We start from the raw sequence: 16873 nt of genomic DNA on the forward strand, positions 1-16873 counted from the left end.
GCCTTCAGAAAGAATTTTAAAGGCATTAAAGCCCGGTAATTGTAATCATTAGCATTTAATTGCTACAACTAGTGCTAGGAATGGAAGTCATCCTGGTCTCTTCTTCTGCTCTAGCCCATCCCCATCTGGACTAAAATAAGAACATTACTGGATTCAGATCCTTAGTAAATGAATCAATGCATTTAACAGCAAGAGTCCATTGTCAGTTCCCCTTTGTGATCCAAAGAAGGTGTGTATATAGTGTGAAAAGGAATCTTACTTGGCCTGTCAATATCCATCATTAGTTAGCTGATAGGTTAGACAAGATCTGAGCCAGTTCAGACATGTGGTATCTAACATTTAAATTTTCTTCGTGGGAAATCTGATTTTTTAAGATTTCAACCTACAGATAATGTCTTCATCTTAGAGATGCTGCTTTGCTGGCTTCATGCTGAATGAACTACAGATGTGCTGAAAGGAAATGAAATCCTGAAACAGTCCCCCTTGCTGGGACACACGGGAAGCAAGGCCCAAGCTCCTTAAGCAAAGCAGGATGACTCAATTCCAAGGCAAGGTCAGAAGGTAGTAGTGCTTGAGCTTCCAAGTTTAGAACATGTGAAGGACAATTAAGCTTTTATAAAGACCTTGCTTTTTATCTTAAAGAAATATATTTTAAAATTTATGTTAAACAGCTTGTGTTAAGACTCCCAACAGCAGAACAAGGTTTATGTTGTGACCTGGTTAATGGTATGTGTTTGAGAGCCTGGACCAAAGCTATTATTTACTCTAAAATACTAATTGACTTTGACCCAACTTGTTTGTACTTTGCATAGCCTATTTAGTCTGGACAATTCTGAGAGGATGGCTGACTGTTGTAGTGTCTCTACTTAGTCTTGAATTGGGGACTGAAAAGTTCAAATTCATTTAATTGTTTGAAATTCAAAAGCACAATTCAGCTCTTCAAATATTTATCTTTAACCACTGTAAGCTTTTGCTTTCCTAAAGTGGTCAAAATAGTATCTGGAAAGAAAGTGAATTTGTAGCTTGTAGCCTTTTTCAATTAAGATGGGCTGGAACTAATTCCATTTTAGTAGTGGTTGTGACTGTAAATTCACCTACCCTGATTCTGTTAACTCCATTTAGCAAGAGCACAGAACTATCTGGTTGGAACTTTACTCCTCCCCAATAGCACATAAAGTAACATTTATTTCCCAACTGTGCTTTGCACATTATTCTTTATTTCCATACTCCTTGTTCAGTTTTGACCTAAGGGGCTAGAGAAGTGATGAAGTATATGTGATGTGATTGAAGAGCTAAAGGCAAGATTATCAAACAATGGAATATTCCAAATGATAGATATCTGGGAATAGAGGGAAAAAAATTATCTGTCAAGGAGACAACGCTGGCCTAGTTTAAAATTGCTAGAGGACTTCTTCTATCATTGGTTAAAAACAGGGTTTTTCTCTTGGCAAGAGAAGGCTTTTTATATACTTTAGGTTTAAAGTCTAGCTTGAGAAGTAGCATTCATTGCTACTGACCATGTATATGTAATGCAAAGAACCAAGATAGTCCCATCTCTGTGTTCCCTGGATGAGGTGAGAGAAGATTGTGTTCGTTTGTGGAGGGCACTTGCTCTCATTGGTTGCCAAATAAAGCCAAAACGAAAAAATGTCCGTAGTAGTTGGTTGTTGGGTCAAAATATCTGGGGCCCAACCAGGGTAGAGCTGAGCTCTGGCTGAAGCAGCCTTCCATTGACTAAGTTGTTGTAAACACCCCAGTAATTATAGTTCAGCTTTAATCTAAAGAAGGAAGACAGCGAACCAAAATAGGTCCAATCCCTTTTCAAATTGCTCTTTTCTTACCTGATACTTCATTCATAATGATCACCAAAGCTGCTTCACTGGGATATCATCTTCACACTTAATTAGGTAAAATTCCAGGTCACTAATTTTTTAAAGTTACATGTGGAAAGAGAGGTCTAGTTTTATACTTTGGTGATTGAGAAGCTAGCCATGACCAATTATTATCTGAGAATTCTTTACTTTCCAGATGTGCCAGGCCCTAGTCTGCCAAAATATATGACAGCAATGGTTTATAAATACTAATTCCGAGCTTGTAACACTTGAAGTCTGTGCCATCAGCAAAAAAGTCAGACTTTTTGGTAGGGTTAACCATCTTCCATCTCAGATAATTGGAATGATATTGAAAATGTACATTTTTCAGCAGGAAGAGCTGGGGGTGAGGAATGGCCATTACCCAGCTATCAAAGGGTGTGCTACTGATAGCCGATTGGCAGACAGAATCTTAAATACCTGTTATATAAAAGCAGTGAGAAAAAATGAAATGTATATGTGTGTATTAGAAGGAAGGGACTTAAGAAACTATTATTTTTGTGATTTGAAGGTACCAAATTATCTAATCTAAGTTTAAGGTCCATAAAAATACTCATTTCTGTGATATGCTTTGAGGTATTTGGAAATAACAATGCAATAACACAAAGGAGGCAGTTGTGCATGAAAAGATCACTAAAGTTGGAGTCTGAAGTCTTGGGTTCAAATCCAGCATCCAGATTGTCTAAGCACATCAGCCTGCCTTCTACCTCCCAAGTCTAAAGACTAGGATAATTGTAATTAATTAAAGTATTCGAATACCCTGGAAATCACTTATCTCAAATACTAGCAAGTTTACTTAAAAAGTTGTCTTCCATTCTACAGGCTCAGACTTGTCCATTTCCTTCTAATTCACACTATCCCAAATAGCCACAAGATAGTGTGAAATCACCTTCTTTATATTTTAGACCTCAGCGTTAGGCACCTCTTTAAAAAGTCAACAAACCTTATTTCCAGCTTGGTGGCATTTATTTCAGACAGTCCCCTCCCCCAGCATCATAAGCCCTCGTTTCAGCCATGCTGCAATGTTGGGCTTTACAGCACAAGGTGGCTCTTGGGTTTTTATTACCATAGGGCGAGAATGCACTGTAATTATCTGCAGGCAGGGGCCACTGGAGCAAATTACACACAGCACAAGGTCGGGCATAAAAATACAAGTCATAGCAGGTGAAGAGACAGGAAGCAAGGGCCAGGTATCAGGGCCTAGCCTGGGCTCCCTAAGAATAACACTTCAATCAGGCCAGCACTGTGTGTAGAGGTGGCCAAAAGTGAATTTCTAATCTTTTCCCCTTCATCATAACAGGGACCAGCTGACCCAGCTGGGAAAAGAGACCCTCCTCCCCAAACATAGCTCACCTGCACAATACGTGAAAGGTTAAAAAAATATAAAGATTTTTCTTTAAAAAAAAAAAAAAAAATCAACAAACAAACAACAAACAAAAACACTTTCCTCCCCAGTCTGCTTTCTCTAGTTATCAGTTCAGGTTTGGCTGCAGCCATACAAATGGCTGACTAGCTAAGGGCCCTTTACTGCAGTTTCACTGTAGCTGGGACCCTTGCTCCCCAAAAATTAAACTCAAAAGGGGAAAAAAATTGCACTTGAGTGAATCAGCCATTTTATTATAGTTTATTTTATTTTGTCATGTGCTCACAGCATCTCTCTCTCTCTCTCTCCCTGGCAGGTCACAGATAAATTAAAAATAAAATCTAAGAAGAAAATAATTTAAGCATTTTCCAAGCTTATTCCTTTCTGTTCCTGCTACTTAACGAGACCTCCTGATGGAGGGGGGGAAAATCAGTGCTCCCACCTCCATCCCCCAGATCTCTTCTACTGGTTCAGAAACTGAAACTTCTTATAGGAACCCAGCCGTAAGGTGATCTTAGCTGCAAACTAAATTCAAGAAAAAAACAAAAAATGGTGCCTCGGGTGCTACTGGGACCCTCAGCCTCAGCCACATGTGGATGTTTTTCCTTCCTGCCTTTACCAGGTCCCATGTTGCCCTTATTGAGCTGAGGCATCTAGGAAAAAACCATCTGTGCCCTAAAGTGGGATGGTACTCTAGGTCTCCACCAAACTCACTATACATTTCTCCAGAAAGAAATCCAAAAAAGACAGACTGACCTCAGGCCAGAGGAGAAAAATCCCAAGTGTTCACACAGTCACACAGAGTCTTTATGGCAAAGAGAACATCTAGCAGCTTTGAATATTGGGGCATCTCTCTTTTACTCAACACAAACACTCTAAACCCTAGAAGTAAAAACAGGGCTCAAGCCCTAAAAAATCAAAGCGCAAGAAAGAAATTCTGAGAAATCCTAACAGAGGCCTAGTTTTTCAGTGACAAGCCCAGTTGTTGGGAGGAGAGAGGGAGGGATGGAAGAATGGGTTACTCCCCAACATTGTGCTGAATACTGGTTGGAGATTGCCACAGAAGCTTCTCCTCCTACCTCTCCCTAAGGTGGCGGCTGGGGGCCTTAACTCTTTCTAAAAGTAGGAGGAAACAACTCCCAGACCCGGGAGCTCCCCCCCCCCCCCAGGAAATTCTTAAAACATCAAAGTGCTTCAACCAGTGGGGAATGGGGATGTACAGCATTCACATGCAGGCTGCAGTGGGAATGGTGCAGTTTTGGAGCTGGCTGGGGAGGAGCTGAGGGTGGGGGCAGTGAGTGCCACATGCTTGGTGGGTGGGGGAAATATGTAGCCTAATGGCTCTTTCCACCCTTTGCCCTGCTAACTCTTCCCTTTGACCCCAAAACCCTCCTAAGGTATTTGGCATAGGGTCTCAATAGCTCCTAAGTGACTAAAAAAAGGGGGAAAAAAAAACCGGGGTGAAGGAAGCCTCCAGGAGGCTCCCTCCAAGAATGCTGATGTACATGGAATTTTAAAGACTTAATAGGGGACCGCTCCCCCAACCCACTTTGTAAAGTGACAGTCACCCCCCTTCCCCAGGGTGAAATAGATAGGGTTTACTCACATAGAAGACCAAGACTCAGTCACAAAAACCCATAGTCTGGAATCCCAGCTTGGTTTTCCCCATGGTTTTCTTCCCGCTTTGATTTTTTGGGGTGTTTTACCTTTATCCAAAAATCAGACTCTTCCCTTCACTCCTTCTTTCACAAGGTTCTTCCTTTATCACCCACAATGGCACTCACCTTTCAGCTTCTTCCCACCCCCAGCAATGCTAGCTCCATCCCTGCCCTCCAAAAAACAATGGGTGAGGGTGGGCTTCTCTTCCCCCCCAGGAGCCCCAAAGTGCCCTCAGCCCCCACTATGGAGGTGAAGGAGGGGAAAGGGCCAGGGCGAGCAGAGCCAAACAGTGCAGGGCCCGCCCATCTTCCTGTACACTGACCGGCAGTTGTCATGTCTGAGAAGATATATTGGATAAGAGGCTTCAAAGTTCCTCCAGCACTTCCAGGCACAGCCTTTCTCCAGTTTCTGTCAGAGTGAGCTTTGTCCCCCTCCTCTCCAGGCAGGCTCACTTCCTCCTATCTTTCTGCTTCCTTTCCTGGCGCCTGGCCTGCTGGTCAGCCAGTGTGCGGGGTATTAAGATGACACTGCCATCCCCAGCATACTGCAGGGCATACTGCGTGGGGGAGTAGGGCTGCCCATTCTCATCCCGCAGCCGCCCAAACACCTCCTGGTACAGACTCTGCACTTTCTGCTTCATCTGGCGCAGGGACTTGAGGAACTCCACCTTTTCCCTAAGCAGCTTGGACTTGTCCCGCTGCAGGTCCTCCACATCCCGTTCAAGGTTAAGGATGGTATCTAGTTTCCGTTTACGACAATTCTGAGCTGCCATCTTGTTTTTGCCTCGGCGCCTGATGTCTCGGATGAGACTCAATTGGGCCTCACTCAGCTGGTACTTGGATAGCAGCTCATTGAACTCCTCCACTGGCAGGTTAATAATCTTGTCATTTGTGAAGGGGATCTTCATGGCTCGGGCCCGGTGTTCATCCCGGCTCATCTGCTTGTCTAAGAAGTCAGCCTGCTTCTCCCTATTGCCCTTCTTAAGGGACCCGGGGAGTTGGGGGTCCGAAGCATCCAGGGCACCAGGGGCCATGTTGTAGGTATGATTGTGCCCCACATGCTCCAGGAAGGGTAAGTAGGAGAGCTGGGAGGGGTCCTGATAGCTCATGCGACAGAACTTGGTATATTCAGGTTGATAACCCACGGCCCCCTCAGTCTCTTCTAAATCCAGATTCTCAGAGTCAGAGCTGTAGCCCACAGCACCTTCCTCTGAAAAGGAGGAAGAGGCAGAGGAGGAGGCAGAGGAGGAGGCAGAAGAGCTGCCTTCTGAGCTGCTCAGAGAGGCAGGACTATGGCTCGAGTCCAGAGAAAGTCCCGAGTCAGAGTCAAACTCCTCCTCGAGCTGTGAGGCCTGCACCGGGTTAAAACCTTCTTCAATGGCCAAATCCATCAAGCTGATCTCATCCAACATGGCTTCATCCAATAGGCCGCCCAAAGGGTCAGGCAGCTCAGGACTGGCGGTCTCATTGGCTGTGCTGTTGAGCTGAGGAGGAAAAAAGATCCCTGTCAGGTTAGTGGAACCGAAGGTGGAGTTGAGGCTGGTGGAGTTATTGGGGGCCAACTGGAGCAGGGTGGATCCACCAGCCACAGGAAGGCTCTCAATCTCTGGGCTAAAGAGTGAGAAATCCTGAGCACAACTCCCCAGGGACGCCTGATGCAGGCTGACATTCTGGTTGATGGGAGTGCTGGGAGCGAGGCTGTAATTGGTGCTCAGGGAGTCTCCAGATGTGGCACTGTAGAGTATTTCATTTGTTGCTGTGTTCACTTCCATAGCCTAAAAGTTGAGAAAAACGCTGGTCAGTTTGGTGAGTGAGCATCATCCCCTGGCATGGGGAGGAGGAAAGGCAGAAAAGTCTAAAGCACAAGCAGAACAAGATCTGTAGATCACAATGAAAACCAGATTTAAGAACAATGATGGCTAACATTTATACAACATTCTCAGGTTTGCAAAACACTTTACATGTCATTTCATTTGAGTCTCACAACCCCATTGTGAAGAGAGATGTTATATAATCTGTCTGTCTATATTTCGTTATCCGTAAAAATGGGAATAATGATGATAATACCTCCAGGACTGTAATGAGGATAAAACAAGATTTTTAAAAGCACTTTAAACATGCTAGCTATTATTCATTTTAAGGATAAGAGTTCAAATTGTTTTGAGGCAAGAACGAAACTCCAGGTCCTCAGGAGTCCAAGTTCTAGCTGTGAACTGTACCGTTCTATTCCATTAATAGACAAAATGTTTCCTAAGGTCCTAAGGTCCCTGCCTTTAGTCAAAACTGAATCATATTTTGGTCAGGCTTCCCTCTATTTAGAGCATGCAAAAGACCACAAGTTTTGATCTCCATCTCTACCACAGTGGGCCCAGTCTTCTAGTTGAAAGTCTATCTAAGCCATGGAAGAACAGGGTACACTCTAGAAAAAAGAGAATCTTGTGCTGAGTAATGAAGGCACTGGCTTTAATATTGAAAACTTGGGGTTTAATCTCAATGCCCATATCTCGACATTGGAGACAACAGAAAAAGAGGAAAGTACCCATTTCCCTTCTCAGTGTACAATTAGCAGAACATGCTTCACCCCCACTCCTACCCTCCCACCCCTCTAGGGCTATTATTGCTCAGTATGTTCATCTATTCCCACCTGCATTTCCATGATTGACATGAGGTCTTGCCACTGCTGTTCCAGATCAAATGGAGATTCTGTCTCTGTCAGAAGTGGAGATAGAAGACTATTCTGAATAACTGAAGACTCACTCTCAGTAGGCACAGCTTCTGTTATACTGGAAACATCTGAAGCTGGAAACTGGGGACAAAAATACAAGCTTTCATTGGAGAAAAAGGAGGAAAACTGCCCTATTCTGAAGCCCAGCCTCAGCTTTCTCCCCACAAAGTACTGCCTAATTCTTACTTCCTGCCTCTGAATCAATCCCCAGCAACTCTAGGGCATATGGGTGGGTACTGTGACCCAGAGATATTATGTCCTATAGAAGGTTAGCCAGTGCAGAAGGCATCCCCCTGAATTCTGCTCACCTCAGACTCCTCCCCTTTGGGGAAGGTAGCTTCCAGCAGCCTAAGGCACTCCTCCAAAGACAGGGCTGTCTGGTCCTCCCCACCAGGCACCTAAGGCAGAAAGTCTGACTGAAGTGGGCCAAGGCTAAAAGCCTTCCCCCAACAGATCTGAAGGGGGAGGGAGAGAAGTGATTCATGGTGTACCATAACTAGATCTGGATTACAACAGGACCATAGTCAGTCATTTTCTAAGTGATTTCTCTAGCGGAGGAACCCAGGGCAAGAAGTCTGCTAAGCCTGATTAGGGTGAGCTACTTGAAAGCCTTCCCCTACTTTGATTCTCTCTTTACTATTCCCAATCCCACAGGACTTCCACCTTCCTTTACCACCAACAAAGCAGCCAATCTATTAATAAGTTCATTCTGAGGGTGGGAAACAAATGGGAAGAGGATGACAATGAAGTGTGTAAGCTCTTACCTGTACAGGGAAGCTTTCCCCCGTCTCTCCATCCACTAGCAGGTTTCGAGCCAGCGCCTCAGTTCCCTCATCTGGCCAGCTGTCCCCACATTCCCCCCCATCTCTCAGCTCTTTGTCCACTTCACTTTCTTTCTGGCGATGGCTATAGTCAAATATTTCTCTCCCCGCACCCAGATCAATGTCCTGTCGCCAAAGGATGTCAATCAGATCAATGTCCTGTAAGATAGACCAGATCTCAGTTCTCAGGTCCCCTAGGATCCCTGTCCTACACCTTAGAAGCCAGGTGTCTCCATAAATCCCGGCAAATAGCAAGCTCCATCATCCATCCCCACAATACCCCAACATCAACCTCCAGCACTAGGCATATTCCTTCCCATCAGGACAGTTTTATTTATTCCTGACTCTGCAATCAGACCCACCCAGGTAACCAGCAGACTCAGTTGCTTATAATCATCCTGTCCTGGTGGGCTACAGGACTAAAAAACTCCCTGGCCAGGTGTACAGTCCTCACTACTGGGAAATCTCAATTTAGGGATAGACTATCTATGGCTTTAAGGGCTCAGGAGGGCCAGCTCTTGACCAGAGTAGACAAGGGCGGAATTGTCATGCAGAATTGCTTCTTAGTGGAGGAGCTTGCATCAGCCAGTGGTGCCATTGTCATTTGCATAAATGGGTGGGTTGGGCTGGAAAGGAAAATCCCTGCATTTCCAACCACCTGATACAACAGAACAGACTGCCCCCCCCTTCTGAAGCCCCCCTCCCAACTTTCCTTCTTGCATACTTCTTCTGGCTGGCAGCAGGTAGATGAGGTTCTGAAAACTGCTTATGGTCTCTTGGCAGCTCCCCCCAAATCCTCATCAAAGCAGTACCAAGAAAACAGCTTCCATCCCAGGAGAGTCTTGGGGTGGAGTCAGGAGCTATACCCCCTGCCACCCACACACCCTTTCACAAAAGAAAACAGGTCCATTCCCAGTTCTGGAAAGACCACACTTCCTATAGTTACCACACCCCAGAATTTAACCCCCACCTATCCTTTCCACTCAAGGGTAGTCACATCTAAGTCCTTTTTAACATCTTTACAGAACACTTTTGTGTCTATCAAACCTCTCTCCTTTCCTTCTCTACCCAGGTGACTCAATCAATCACTGCAAATCTTTAGTATAGCAGAAATATCTTTATCCCATGACATGAAGCTTCTCTTCTCTCACCACCCCCCAAACGCCCCTTTCCTTTCCATCAGGTTTAAAAATACTTGCCTTCCCACTTACTGGTTAACTCCCAGATACCCTGTAAACCAGAACTCTCAGACCCACCTTCTCCGAGGGTCCCAGGGGATCCTTTCCCCTCCATTCTCCACTCTGCCCCTCAAAACTTTCCTGTAGCATCTCTCCCTGTTTCAGTTTGTCCACACACACCAACCTGAATGGAGGCCCTGGACCAAAGATCAGAGAGGGGCTGGGTTGCCCTGCCCTCAGCCAACAAAGAGTTAAGAGGCTGACTCTCTGGAATGGCCCCCACCATTGTGCATGCCGCGGTCCAGGCGGGTCATGGTCTGTGAAGTGCACCCCAGGACAGCTGGATCAGGGAACTGGACAAGGAACTGCGCTGAGCTCTCTGCATTCAGCAGACACATCAGAGTGGCAGGGTAGCCTTGTTTGCCGAGAGGCCCGAAGTGGATAGCCCACCAGTGCTAAAGCAACCTAGCCCAATTCCCTTCCTTCATCCTAGAACAGCCCCCTCCCTCCTCAAGACCCCAGTTCTATACTCAGGTACCTGGTAGCCCCCACCCTGAGCTCACCACGGAGGCTGCAGTGAGATGGGATTCCCACCCCATGCTGCGTGCTTGGGCTGCAGAGGAGAAGGACAACTCTCTCCTAGACCTATCATTCCCCCAAAACCCCACACCCTGCTCATCCCTCTTTCCCCCCTTTACATCCCCCAAACTTGTTACCTAGGATGCAGCAAGGAGCCAATCCCCTCCCCCCCCCACCCTGCAGGTCACTGCTGAGGCTGCGGAAAGAGCCAATCCCCTCCCCCAGGCCAGCCGCTGGGCTGCGCAAAGAGCCAATCCCCTCCCACTCTAGTTACCTAGGCTGCAATAGGAGCCAATCCCCTCCCCTAAATCTCTGCTGGAGATGCAGAGATCCAATCCCCTCCCAGAGCTGGTTACCTAGGATTCGAGCTGGAGCCAATCTCTGGGCCAGGATAGCTGAAGAAGCTGCAGCAAGGACCCATCCCATCCCAGGGTCTCCTTGAGGAGATGCACCCAGGGGCTGGCGGCCCCACCCAACCCAGCTAGTCAGCTGGGGTGGCGCAGTAAAGTCCTGGGGGAGGGAGATGCTGCTCCCCCTGCTGTCGCATCCTGCTTACCAAGTCCAGGCAGGGACATGCAGGCAGATTCTCTGAGGGCTATTCCCAGCTGCCATAAGTGATCCTTTCCAAAGAATTTAAGTTCTTCTCTCAAGTGGGAACAGTTTTTCTATTCTTCCTGGAGATCTGGATTCACTATGTATCCAAACCCAAGGGAACTTTGGGCCCAAGTACCAATCCTAAGCTAGAACCCTATAGGCCTAGACCCACTGGGAAATAGGCAGCTGGCTACCCTAAATAGGTCAGATCCAGTGGAAGGGAGTGGAAACTGTCTGCACATGTGCAGTGATGTCACAGGGATGGGGGCCTAGTCACATGCCAGCAGAGTATCAGCTGCCCCTATTACCAACACTTAGAGAGACAGGTGCCCATAGGGATCCTAACCACAACCCTATGACCTCAATCTTAACCCTTCTTTCAATTGGATTCTTTGCACTATTTCTCCTAATATAACCCAGTAAGGAAAGTCCCTGGCACTCACCAAAATAATAGCAAGTTAAACTCCTTGGATTGCTTTCTGAAGGAGGAAAATCTATCTCCCTTCCCCCTTTAGCTCCCTTTGTGTCTAAGGTCAGCAGAAACAGCATGTCCCAGGCTACTCATGGCCAGGCAAGAACTGTAAACAGCCCACCCCACCCCCCCAAACTCAGTCCCAGCCTCACCCCCTTGCTCTGGGCAGAATGCCAACCGTGAAGGGAATCCTATTCCTGTCTAGGGCTTTGGCTATAGCTGGCTATTGCACAGGCCTAACCATTAAAGGGAGTGGGGGGCCCTGTAACTCTAACAAAAATACCATCTCCAGTAATGTAATCACATGTTCTAGGGCTGAGTATTTTTATCTTTCCTCCTTTCATCTCCAAAATGTTATAAAAATGTTAAAATCCACACTCACACCCCACCCCATCCCCCAGTATACCTTTATGCTAGTGCCTTACTCTCAAAAGTAGTAGTAAACTCTTCCAAAAAATGTCAAGCACAGCCTTTCTGAGAGGGGAAAAAAAAAAAAAAAAAGAGCTAAGGACCCAGAAAGAAATTCAGAGGCAGGGTCAAAGTCAGCCATATTTCAGCTTGCCTATTCTGGGGAGCAACTTGCCATTCAACCCCCAAAAATCTCCTTTTCCATCTCTGATTTCAAAAGATGAGAATACCAAGCCTAGAGGTGAAAGGCAGGAGTCAACACATGGAGCAGGCCCCTCCCAAAGCTGATCCCTCTCTTCCCCCCACCATTCTCAGGAGAGGCCTGGGCAAAGGAACAGCAATATTTAGCTGCTCGGCTTTCCCCACTTCAGTTTCCAAGCAGCAAGCACAGTCATGCCCACTCTTTCGGGAAATTAGCTTGGGCGGGGGGAGAGGAGGGAGAAAGAAAAGGGGGAAGGAGAACACTAGGAGGAGTAATTTGCCAATGATGGAGTTGGGGGTACTAGGGGTTTGCCCAAGAGCATAAGGCAGGCCTGGGCAAAGCAGAATGGGATAAAGACAGGGCACAGGAAAAACAGCACCACTAGGAACAAAAGAGACAGGGAGCAAGGAAATTACAGGAAGAAAAATGGGTAAGGAAAGATTTCAAGAGGGAAAAAAAGGTTTAAAAATAGAGGATGAAGGCGACTCGGCTTCTTGGGCCTGTGCCCATGTTGGCCCAACCTCTCTCTATAAGCAGACCCATCTAGCTGGACTTCCAGGTCGGCCATATTCTCTCAGTATCTTTGAACATCACGAATAGGATCTAGCACAGAGGCAAAGGTCTAACGTGGGTAAACTCAAGGGAGTCAATCTATTCGGCTTCCCTAAGAATCACCCCATTTTCTCAACAAGCCCAAAAGAATGCCCTTCGCCCTCCCTTAGAGGGTCACAGTTATGCCTTTTTCAGTTCCCTGGTCTGAGAAGTCAGCTCATAAAAGTAAAAAAATATGAAGTTCTATTTTTAGGGTTTTTTTTTTTTTTTTTTTGGTTTTTATTTATTTATTTATTTATTTATTTTTTAATAAAAATGTGGCTGGGAGATAGGAGAAAGGAGAACAACTGAACCATTTTCTGTTCCAAATAATGTTATTCACCACATAAGAAATAGTAATCTTCTGAACTAGTGCTAGACTTCTGCGGCAAAATGCAGTTTGATCTTTTGCTCCCACCCTATTCCCTCTTTCAAGTCTTTAGAGAAGTGAGAGAGCAGCCTTCACCTGGCTACCTAACCACCAAATCTGCTCACTGAATAAGCCAAAGAAAGCCAACTGCTCTAGACTCGGTAAATAAAAGGGCAGAAGAACAAACTGCCCATAGGGTATATGTATAATAGTGGGGAAGAAAGGATCAGAAACCAGATTTGTTTCTTAGCAAAAGGTATTCAAGATAGGACAGCACAACGGAACAAGACTCCTGACCAAAAAAAAAAAAAAAAAAATCACAGCACAAAGCAGCACCTCCCAATACTGCTGGAGATGGGACAACTGCCCAACATGGGGTACCTAAGCAGCTTGTTGATCTTCATAACCTAAATCACAAAATTTACCCCTATTTCCTGCCCAAGGTGAATTCCTAAAAGTGAAGTCTTTTTTTGAAGTGGTCATTAGAAGGGGTGGAAATATGCCCATAACCCAAGCAACAGAAAGTCAACAAGCATTTATTTAGACATACTATGTGCCACCTTACTAAGAGTTGGGAACACAAATACAAGCAAACAGTTCCTCCCTCCCCCTCAGGCCCAAACCACCCACAAATGGAGTTGCTTACCTCTTTGGTTAACTCTCCACTGACTGGAGGAGCCACAGCTCCAAGATCTTCCAACTCTTCCCCAAATGCCTGTTCAGCTTCACTTTCCCGTACTCCACTCTCTGAACCTGTCACATCCTGCAGGCCACTAGCACTATCCAGAGCAAGGCCTGAGCTGGGCTGGCTGCCAGACACTGAGCCCTCAGGATCTCGATGGACCAGCCAGGCATTCACCTCTGTGGTAGGCACCTGAAACCTGTCCAGGGCCCTCACTTGGTTAAGAAGCCGCCGGGTTGTGAAGTAATAGTCCAGATCTACACTCTTGGGGTGGATCCCATAGCCGTCTAAGGTATTCCTCAGATTGTGGAACTGGGTCTGTGTGTAGGCAGAACTGGGCCCCAGGATGATTTCCCGGAGTGGAGAGAGTTGCGAGTTCAGGTAAGTATCCACGTCCAACCGCACCCCAATCAAGCTTAGTAGAATGGTGAACTGGAGGAGTCCTTCTGTTAAATATTTCTTCAGAGAAAGCATTGCTGAAGGACCAGAATGTTTATTCTTTTCAGTTTTTAAATCTTCCAGAATACAAATCAAGGCTGCTGCTTCACTGCTTCAGGCAGTAAGTCCCACTCCTTATGCCAACCCCTGTAGCTAACCCTGCCGGGGACACAGGGTCAGAGCTCACCAACGGCCAGGACAGAAAGCCTTCTGAGTAAAGCCAAATCCAGGTTCCAGACCACATTCACTTTCATTTCTCATTACCTCTCCTCTACAAGTACAACTATTCCTAACCCAGTCCCAACATCAAGAATCTCATGTGACTTACTGACCCCACAATCCACATACAGTCAGTTTCACAGTCCTCTCCTCACTGGCTTTAGATGATCCACTCGGCTGCTCTCAAGGACAGCTGATAGTTTGGCTTTTTTTTTTCCCCTCCCTTTCCCTTCTCCCCTTGAGTTTTATTTCTTTGGCTGAAGATGTAAAAAAAATCTTGAATTGGAATGTCGCTCTCTTCCTTGACACTTACCCAGGGGGGGGGGGTTTCCAGAAAAACCTAAAAATAGGAATTAGAAAGGCAAATATGATAAGACACCATGCTTTACCCACCAATGGCCTAGATAAAAAAAAAAAACTCATGTCAACAAATGTTGGATTAAAAAGAGTTTCTTTTACAGGAGAAAATTATTTGAGGATACATCCATAGAAAATACTGCTGTAAAAAAAAAAAACCGAACAGAATTTTTCTTTTAAGTTATAATATTCACTGAATTAAACTTCCTAAAGAGATTGCTTTGGATACAGAAAACAGACAACACACAAAGCAACCAAAACACTTTGCATAAATATTGTCTGAATTCCCCCACACACTACCCAGATTCTATTTTTGGTTTGAGGAGTCAGTTTCCCATGTCGCAGGAAAGAAAGACCTCAGAACTACCTAACTGTCAGCATGGCTTGGTAGGGGGCATAGGGCTTGGGAGTCAAAAAGATCTGGACTGAAATTTTACTCAGTCCATAGCTGTGGGACTCTGGGCTAATTACTCAATCTCTCCGTGCTGGTTTCCTTTTTCTGTAAACTGAGGGGAGTGGTCTCCACTAGCCTTCCCAGCTCTAAATATACAGTTCCTATCTCTTTCTGTCCAAGTTGGACAGAAAAGATTAACTTAGGTTTTTGATAATTTCTTCAAGATAACTCATTTCCTTTGTAGTCCCATGCATTTTATTTTTTAATTTAAAAAGGTTATTCTGAAAGAGGTTCAGACGGCCAAAGTGATTTACAATGAAAAAAAGGGGAAGAACTTATAAACCTAGATAAGAGTTGTAGACATATAGGCTACATACGTACTGCCTCCGGCAGAAACTGTGCCTTGGGGTAGTTTCCCCTTGCTATCATTATGGAGACAAGAACTTGAGGGGCGGGCGCATAATTATTCTCTGGACAGAATTTGCCTAAGCAGGTGTAACTCTATATTCATCACGATATGGCTTTTAGAATAAAAATAATATTAGTGTCCAGGGGAGTCAAGTTTCCAAGTTGTCCAAAAAGTTGCAAATTCTCCATTCCGGCCCCGTTCTGAGCCAGGCTTCGTCAGTTTCACCCAGGGCACCCTGGTAGAGTTGCCCGGATTACGGGGTTTGACTCCTCTCCACCAAACCATCCTTCGGGGAAGGGAAGAACGGGCGTTCCACACTTCCTTCAAACCACTATCACCTGGATTTTGGAGCAACCCCACCGTCACAGCTCCCACAAAAGAGGATTAATACATCAGCCTGGGCGGAGACCCTCGCCATTTAGCAGTCTGGATACAGACACCGCGCATATGCAAACAAGTGCACGTATACGGACGAATACAAACGCCCACACACAGATGCTCGCACTCCAGTACACCCACCCATTCCCCCTTTAAGAACCTGCAGGGGCCCCAGTCCGGCCTCCGCAGCTGTCCCCCACCCCCGCCCAGTCGGTCTTCCCAGGCCCGGCCCTGGGTATACTGAGCCCCGAGAGGCCTGGTCGCCTTCTCGAGGCTAGGGTTCGGTGACTGGGTCGGCAAGGGAAGAAACAAGTGCGGCCTTCCTGACCCCACCGCCTCGACCCCACCCGAGCCGCCTAAGCCTTCCCGCGCCGCCCCCTCTCCTCGGGGCTCCGAGCCCCGGACCCAGCCCTGCCTGCCTGGGCAAGGAAAAGGCCAATACCCACTGCTAGAGTCCGGTAGCTGCCGCCCCCAGAGCTCCGAAGGCCAGCTCCTGGGCCTCGCCGCCGCCGGCCGGCCCTGCGCGCTCTGCCGCCGCCGCCGCTTCCCCTCTCCGTCCCACCTCCACCTCGCTGGAAGACCCGCCCCCGCGGCAGCTCTAGAAACGATCTCACCAATCGACTTCCAGCTCACAGCCACTTGACACCCCTTCGTCGAATATCAGCGCGATGGTCTGGAGCAGTGGGCCAATGGATGGGCGATTTCTCGCCCCGCCCTAATTGACGTATCGCACGGACCAATCGTTGTGCGGCTCCTCCTCGTGGTGTGGCCTCACCAATGACTGAGGGAAGACACCCAATTGCCCAGGGCACGAACTCTCTCCCTGCAACTCAAGGGGGCCTCGGAACCGGGCCGGGCTTAGACACCTCGTACTGAGGCCTTTCTGAGGCCTCGGGAGAATTAGAAATTAAGTCCCTGCGCGTGGGATGGGGAGGGGTGCCGCCGCCGGGGCGCAGAGTGCCCCTCAGGGAAGATCACCGTGACTTGCAGAAGCCCGTGGAGACGTGAGGGCGGGGTCCGAGAAGGGGCGGAGGCGAGACCGGAGGCACGTGTTCCTGGACCCGTGACGTTGGCACCACCATCTTGAGCCCGGGAACTGGAACCTCTCTAATACGACCTTCGCTCCCTTCGTCATCGCCTACGCTTTTCCCTTGCCCCGAGGTT

General features: G+C 47.0%; 1 protein-coding gene across 3 annotated transcripts; it reads right to left on the reverse strand.

The window, feature by feature from the left end:
- Positions 1-2818: 2818 nt before the first annotated feature.
- On the reverse strand, positions 2819-16287 carry NFE2L1 (NFE2 like bZIP transcription factor 1). Of its 3 annotated transcripts, XM_074261268.1 has the most exons (6): positions 16156-16287; positions 13479-14511; positions 8382-8597; positions 7926-8015; positions 7537-7698; positions 2819-6667 (listed from the first exon to the last, which is right to left on the reverse strand). In XM_074261268.1, the coding sequence occupies exons 2-6, from the start codon at positions 13986-13988 to the stop codon at positions 5342-5344; spliced, it is 2304 nt and encodes a 767-aa protein (XP_074117369.1). In that variant the 5' UTR covers positions 13989-14511; positions 16156-16287; the 3' UTR covers positions 2819-5341. The 3 variants fall into 3 exon arrangements, with proteins under 3 accessions (XP_074117369.1, XP_074117371.1, XP_074117370.1); XM_074261270.1 differs by lacking the exon at positions 8382-8597; XM_074261269.1 differs by lacking the exon at positions 7926-8015.
- Positions 16288-16873: the final 586 nt, after the last annotated feature.

This window comes from Sminthopsis crassicaudata, chromosome 4 (genome assembly GCF_048593235.1).
Source record: "Sminthopsis crassicaudata isolate SCR6 chromosome 4, ASM4859323v1, whole genome shotgun sequence".
In the NCBI taxonomy this organism is placed as follows: Eukaryota; Metazoa; Chordata; class Mammalia; order Dasyuromorphia; family Dasyuridae; genus Sminthopsis; species Sminthopsis crassicaudata.